The 8,058-nt window shown below is 42.0% G+C and overlaps 1 protein-coding gene across 1 annotated transcript; it reads right to left on the reverse strand.

Annotated features, from left to right (window-relative positions):
* Positions 1–348: 348 nt before the first annotated feature.
* MSRB2 (methionine sulfoxide reductase B2) lies at positions 349–7,443 on the reverse strand. Its single transcript, XM_030445372.1, has 5 exons — positions 7,312–7,443; positions 6,087–6,205; positions 5,035–5,111; positions 1,544–1,691; positions 349–622 (listed from the first exon to the last, which is right to left on the reverse strand). Exons 1-5 carry the CDS (start codon positions 7,421–7,423, stop codon positions 515–517), a joined length of 564 nt encoding a protein of 187 aa, XP_030301232.1. The 5' UTR covers positions 7,424–7,443; the 3' UTR covers positions 349–514.
* Between the last annotated feature and the right edge of the window lie 615 nt (positions 7,444–8,058).

The following is an 8,058-nucleotide window of genomic DNA, read 5'->3' on the forward strand; positions in this document are numbered from 1 at the left end:
CTCATATGGGTTCATGGAAAAGTATCTTGGCTTGTCCAAAGACTCTCTCATCAGGGGGAAAAAGTCCTCCAACCTTATATGAAGATTCATGTTATTTTTGCAAATGATTCCATAGGAGTAAAAGCTCTGGCAAGATCAACCATCCACATCTGTATTACCAGGTGCCACAACTACTGTTCAGCATTGGTAAAGTCATGTTCAGGAGGGCACTTAATTGCAGCAGTCTCAATCTAGTTAATGATGAGAATCTATTGCATAGAATTGTATTTTTTTTTTTAATTCTAAAAATGCAATAAACAGAACAACACTTACATCACACTAACCAGGAAAAGGCAGACTGCTAAAGAGTCACCACAAAAATATGTGTTTTATTAACACTGGTAGTAGCTGGAAAACAAAGCTGCAATAGCACAAATACTAAAATTTGAGCTCTATATTAAAAGCCTGACAGTTTTTCACAAGTCTGTTGTACAAGCAATGAAATGATGTTCTGTAGACCACAGAGATGCATGTCTCACTGACCAGAACCAGGTTTGAAGTTTAATGAAATACTGTTGATACAGAACCTCTGCCCAGAAGGTGTGGGACCATCATCAAACACATGGCCTAGGTGGGCATCACACTGAAATAGAAATCATGTAGCATTGTTACCATTACAATTATGGACCAAGATTATGCTGGTATCTAAGGTGCTATCCTGAATGAAGAAACTTGTGTGATGAATTCACTGTTGCTTTGTGTGCGAGGGAGTCTCGGGGGATACCAGAAATACATCCTGGAAATTATCACCTCTGGCCAGGGGGTGAATATGCACCCCTAGAAAAACAGTTCCCAAAAGAGTAAGTCAAAATGTGATAATGCCAGAAAGTCTAGGAAAAAAATGGGAAGATCCCAAATTCTCAATATATAAGGAAAATTTCAAGTTAGTTGAGACAGTCACTGTAGGCCCTTTTTACAGGTCAAATGAGGATTCCATCCCCAGCATCTGAAATACTGACCGCAAAATGTTACACTCAGAATAGCTATCAGTGGTTTATTATAAAATTGAAAGGTGGTTTTCAGATGGGCTTCTTCAAAGAAAGTTGCTGGATATTACTGCAATGGTGAACTCCACCATGATAATGGACTGCAGAGAGTGCTTCTTATGTTTGCAGATAATACCTAATCCTGCTAGCAGGGGCTGCAAGCACAACACAAGTGTCTGCCCCTGTAATGGGGACTAAATCTCAGAGTCCCTTCTACTGTCTGTTGTCACATACTGCAGTTCACCTGGGTCTTCTGAATAAATTTGATGTCTAAACTCCAGTCCTTGTCTATGTTTACACAACTACTCTCCCCAGTCACATACTGTTTTTTTAACCAGAGCCTGACTGCGTATATTTGATACTCTGAACTTCGCATGTTTCTTACTAAGAAATAAGGCAGAATGGTTCCAGTGATACTGTAATTCTCATTGCTGTACTTAGCTAGATTCATTCATGGGCACAAAACACCCTTATTTGTTAAGATTTTGCTCTGGGAATCTCCTCCAAAATAAACATACCTGTTTGCAGACAACTTCTGTTCTAGTTAATCCCAAGGAGTTATCTGGTCGTCTCACGATATTGGTGTTACTTTCATCTCTGCCACAAGTGCCGTAAGCCTCAGAAAATGATGGCCATCCAGTCCCAGAGTTGTACTTCTTTTCTGAGCTATAGTGGAAAACAGATTTTCTTGTTAATTTATAACAGAGATGTTACAAAAATGTCTGATTTTAATAAGACCATAGGCTTTTTCCCCTCACCCTTGTCTTGTACTACTATTAATAATATTTGACACAGTAAGAGTTTTCTCACCTCTTCTCCAAAGGGAATTCACAACAAGAGCCTCACCATTCCTGGCACACTGACAGCTGGGAATTTTCAAAGGGTTTTTCCCCAGAGAACACTGATTAGCTGAATTACACCCACAAAGATGCAGTTTGAAGCCTGGCTCAATACAGCACAACCTCAGAGAAGAGAGTTTACAAGAAGAAATGAAGTATGGAAAATGAGTACAGAAAATGGCTGGGCTGGCCCACCAGACGAGGCCCACATCTGATGATAGCTTCAGCTTGCAGTGACCCATCAAAACGGCCTCCTGGTAACAGCCAGGGTTATCAGCCCTGTTTAGTTGCATACTAACACCTAGAGCATATTAGACAATATGATCAGAAAATATTTTTGGTATTTAGCATGCAGATCTGAGATAATCCCTCCTATTTAAAGTTGTGCGAGTTTGTTCACACTAAGTACCCTCCTTTAGCGAAGACTGACCTGGTGTGAGTTAGAGCAAAAAATGAAGGCAGACTCACACACTACTGGGACAAGTGGCCTGGAGACCAACCACAACCGTTTCCTCCCCATTTCCCGTGTGTGCTCCCAATTTCCCAAACCCAATACTCTTACTGGCACCTAGTGGTGGAAGGAGGCAGGAACACCAGCAGCGGCTATTCTGGGATCACTGGGATTTGTCCATTTTAGAATTAAAGCAAAATCTCTACTATGTATCTGCATGTTTTGGTGAAATATTAATACAATGAAGAAAAATCAGAAAACCTTACATGCAAGACTTTTTATGAAGGCAAGACAAACAAGAAGGGAAAAAAGCTTAAAAAAATTCGACCCAAACAACAGCTCATGCTTCAGCATTTTGCAATTAACTGTACAAGGCTGTCTTTGAGAATCAGAAGAGTGAAAACAAAGAGGATTTGCAAACACAGAATGACCAGAAGAAGCTAGGTTTTGTGTGGGCTGTTGCTCAGCCTTGTACATCAGTCCAAAAAGACCCATGAGAAATGCTCTCCTACCTCCCTTTCTCCATAAACCCAGAGAGAAACAGGACACAGCACAGAAGCAGGCTGCACTGAAGCAAATGCAGTTTGCAGACTGCATTTACACAAGAAGGTATTTAAGGCTCCAGGCCTATTTTATTCCAGCCAAAGAGGGGCTTCCCTGCCATGTGAACACTGTGCCTCCCAGCCACACAGAATAACCTGTATATGACTTCTGAGTTTTCCTGAACCTGTGCTGTTCCTTTATTATCAAAATATTTCAATCAGAACTCTTAAAATTTTGTCTCAAGGATCTTTCTGCTTATTCATAAATAAATAAGAGGATTCTCTCTGTACACCACAGAATCAAGGAAGGTCTTTAACACTATGTGGGTTTTGCGTCTGACCCTGCCTCTGTCCCCTGTGTGACATTTACAATACTTAAGTTTGTTGTAGATGTTTTCCACTGCTAGAGGATCAATCTTTTGAGCTGCTAAACCAGCTCTCCAGAGAAATGATCTGTGTGGTTTTATTAACAGTAATATCACTTAGATTCCCTAATAGAAACATTTTAGTACCCAAAAATATTGCTTTTCAAGATCACATTTGTCCTTTGAAGTATTTCACCACTTAATTTATGGATAAATGGACTTTCTCTAAACATATGCATTAGATTAGCCTTCGACACTCCATTCCTCCTGCACATGTCATTTACTTTGATCCCTATTTCACTTGTCCTGGATGGAATCCAGATAATTCTAAAAAGTGCTTTTTGCTGTATGAATCTCAGATGTAGGTTTATAGTTGGCTGAAGGTCTGGGATTTCATTAAAGCACCACAATTTGCTGTCTGTAAAGGTTAGGGGTTGGTTCCATGTATTTCCAACTCTTTCAAAGGAATATTTGGTAGCAAAAGGTAATAAATTCTGGTATAAATGTATACACATATGTGTAGTTTGAAAGAAAGGAGGAAGTGCTTCGTGTTTACCTGTAGCTAATGATCTATTACATTTCAAAAAGATGGGACAATTTTAATGTACTATGAAATAAACACATGAATGAATCACAGAGACACAGAATTGTCCCTCTCATCAAATACCATTTTTGTTACTGTCCTCCACAACACAACACATTCATGGAAAAAAAATATTTTCAGACCATTCTGCACATTCGATAATTTTCAGTTTGCTTAAATGTTTTTTATTTTGTAAGTTTGGGGGATTTTTATTTTCCTATATGAGTCTCTAAGATTCAGCATTATTCTGTGCTTTAAACAAAAGAACCTGTATTGTCTGGGAACTAGATACTGCAAAAAGCTGCATGACTGCTTGGTTATATTGTTGTTTAGTTATTAGTTTAGCAGCAGAAATAATTCCCTCTAGTGCTCATCTCTCTTCATGTTGGCTTGTCAATATATATTGTATAATATGAAGGATGTCTAAATTGAGGGAATGTCTGAAAAAACTGAAGGAACTCTTCCACAGCTCAGTAATTTAGACTTTCTCTATTTTACCTGAGTTTTCCAGAGGTATTTTTATTTGTCTTCAGAATATTCTGTAAAGCAGCACTGGCTTATGAAATAATCTTATTTAAAAGCATTTATTAGCAAACCTTTACAGGAAAACATGTTTAATCAATTAATTGTTTAGTTTAGGTTCACTTTTAGTATAGCCAGTACATTTCAACCCCCTTTATCCAGACCTATTGTTCCCCAGCTTCCCATTTGAAGTTCATTTGAAGCATCCTTTAAAGTATTCATAAAAATGGGCATATAAGCCATATTCATTGAACGTGCAGTTGGGAGCTATTTTATAGATCAAAAATATGAGGAACAGTCTTTTCTGGTTCAGCTACAGAACAACACCCTCTGCACATCCTACTCTGAGGCACTCTAATTCCTTTTACTTAGATTTTAATGAAGTTGCAAAATATAAAGTATTGTAAAGAGCACAGAGGTTAATAGTGCAGTCATTCACAGTTTTTTAAACGTAGATATAACAAAAAAGGCAAAAATAGTGGAATTTAATTAAGGGGGGGAGGAAAGGGGTCAGATCCAATGTGAAAAAAGGGCACACTACATACCTGTATCACCACGAGTATCCTAGTAGTCTTATATATATAGCACTCGGGCACCATAGGATTGCTCTTCTGACCTACACTTCCCATTCCTCCCATGATTTCTGCCCCTCCCTTCCCAGTTACGGCATTTTAAGGATGCTTTGAAACCTGAAGGCTGTTACCTGCCTGAACAGTGGGGCATTGCAGCACACGCAGTAGTATATTCCTGATTCTGTGTTATTCAGATAGATCCCACTAAATGGCTTTTGGAAAAGGGAGAAAAAAAAAAGAGAGAAGTTAATAATGCAGGTCTTTACAAGCTCACCACCTGGAACAAGCACGTAGGAATCAGATGCAAAACAGGAGAAAAACCATAAAAGGCAGGCTTCACAGAAGCTTTAGAAGGCTAAGAAAAACATTAGCAGCCTAAAGAAAGAAGGGGAGGATGCCTTTGGATTAATAGTGAACACCACCCCCTGCCCCAGAAACTTTGCAACCAGTCAGATGCATAAATCATCCCAGTACCAAGGGTGGAGTCGTGACCTCCAGGGAACACGTGAAGAGCACAGAATCTCAAAGACCAGGGGCTCTGCTATGGAGTGCCACACCTTCAAAGTGGCTCTGCACAGGGACTCCTCCTCCCTGAATGGTCTGGAATTGGGGTCCTCATTTTACAGATAAGGATTTGGGCACAGCTCACACAATTTATCTGCATGGTGCATGTTCTACAGGCAGAAGCCCTGGCTCTGCGCGAGGGACACTGGTGCTCCATGCACAGCACTACATGGCCTCCATCAGAGAAGGGAGCAGAGGAGAAGGACCAGGTGGGTGGGTGATCTGGCACATGAGGGATAATCCAGTTCCTGATGGAGTGCTATGTATAAAATTTCCATGGCTAACCTGCATATGGTCAAAAAAAGGGGACCACAGGACAAAAATTTGATCTTTGTCCCTTTGGGGAGGTCTCTGCTACTACCACACAGACAGCTGAGCTGGCAGTAAAGTATCCCAGAGAAAAATAAAATATGACAAGAATGCAGAATGGGTTTGCATCTGCAAACCAGCCTGGGTCAGAACAAAATCCACCTGGCTCAGTGTGAGTCTAACTTTCATCCACGTGAAGGCAGGGGAAAGCCTGTGAAGCAACTAAGGAATGAGAGCTCCAGAAAGCAGCTTTTGCTCTGCCCAGCAGGCAGTGAAGTTGGCATAACCTTGACAGCATTTGTGCTTGTGCTTACCGGTTCAGTTCCTTTTTCTCTTGTAACATAGAATTGCTCTGGAGTCAATTTTTTTTTCCAGTCTGTAGCAACAGTTGCTTTCGCTTGTTTAGACAGAGAACCTGTGTCTTCAATTCGATCTAAAAAGATTATTTTAGCACTTTAAAGCACTGTTAAGGTGAAGCTTTCCATCATCACCTCAATTATCCCAAAGTTTCTGTGCTAAGCACAGCTCTGTGGAAAAAGACCTGGGAATACTGGTGGACAACAGGATTTCCATAAGCCAACAATGTGCCCTTGTGGGCAAGAAGGCCAATGGCATCCTGGGGTGCATCAAGAAGAATGTGGCAAGCAGGTCAAGGGAGATTATCCTTCCCTTTTACTCTGCCTTGGTGAGGCTGCATCTGGATTACTGTGTCCAGTTTTGGGCTCCCTGGTTCTAGGACACGGAACTGCTAGAAACAGTACAGCAAAGGGCTATGAGATCATGAGGGGACTAGGACATCTTTTCTGTGCAGAAAGGTTGAGGAATTTGGGTCTTTTTTGTCTGGAGAAGACTGAGGGGGTATCTTGTCAACACTTATAAATACTTAAAAGGTGGGTGTCAGGAAGATGGGGCCAGTATTTTTATAGTGGTGCTCATTTATGAGCTATCAAAGACCAGCAGCTTCCACAAGCCCCAGCAAAACGTGGTGCTTGGAAAGAGTACAGGAAAAAGCAGCACCTACAACCCAAGAGAAACAGGGCTACAGTCAAGTGGGGGACACACAACAGGAGAGCAGCAGTCACTCACTGCAGTGCAATGGCTGCTGTGAGTCTGTACACCCTGGGAAAAACATTTATGGTGGTATAAGAATGGAAAATTATTAACAGTTTCGCTGGGAAAAAAAAAAAAAAAAAAAAAAAAAAAAAGGAGTAGAATAGCTTAATTCTATCCTAATCAAAAAGCCTGAGGTGGGAAGCCAAGTCCACACTCATCTCCCACCAGCACAGCACACATGAAAAAAATCCGCCCCGTAAATGAAGAACCTTTGCTGGGACTTGTCTCGTACAGGACAGAGGTGACATTGTGTGTGTGTGGGGGGGAACGACACTGAGTTACAGTTAACTATAAAAACTAAAGTTTAGCCTTCCAGCTCAAGAGAAATACCCCCAGCAGGATGACAGAGCCCTTTCTAGCCAGCCAGAGGACACCGAGGACGGGGATGCCCTTTTCCCCCCTCCCCACGCTCTGGGCAGAAGGTACCTGAGCCACCACGGTACCGGGCAGTGCGGCTGCAGCCGCTGCCGGAGCTCCGCAGCGGGGAACAGAGGAGGCAGCGGCTTCCGAACATCCTCCGCAGCAAAAAAGTCGCCATATCCGCGGGGCGGGACCGGACGGTAGCAACGACGTCGCTCCCGGTCCCGCCCCAGTGAGTTGCGTGTCTAAGCCGTACGTTCACCCGAAATATCTGCACTTTAAAAAAAGCAACGAGTAAAGAACCCGCTTAAACACCAGTGCAGCATCTGCAGGGAAAGGTTTCAATCGCTTCTTACCAAGAGGCTTAAAAATTGGAACTGTCGCTGCAGCCATGGATACGGCGGAACCCTGCCGGGGCGTTTGCTTGCGGCTATTACGGGTTGTTTTTAAGGAAAGCAGGTTCGGTCTTTGCATGCAAAAGTGCTTTTGCTCTCTTAAGTGCATGCTGTAAGCTCTTAGGTGTATTGATGAAGTAATTGTTAAGGGGATGGGCTAAGTGGCTGCATGTTTACACAGTGTGGTTTGCAGTCAGAGCTGCTTTGACTTGGCCTATAAATATCCCTGTAACAGGACCTGCGTGTTAGTTTGGCCTCCTGTCCTTAAAAGGGAGACCTAAACACAAGACACATTGCCAGGCATTGCTAGGTTAAGCCTTCCTGCTCTTTGCTTTTTTTCCAATAGCAGCACATCAGATTTGGAAGTTCACCATTACTGAAAGATGTGGAAGGAACACTTGATTGCATCAATAACAAA

This window comes from Calypte anna, chromosome 2 (genome assembly GCF_003957555.1).
Source record: "Calypte anna isolate BGI_N300 chromosome 2, bCalAnn1_v1.p, whole genome shotgun sequence".
NCBI lineage: Eukaryota > Metazoa > Chordata > Aves > Apodiformes > Trochilidae > Calypte > Calypte anna.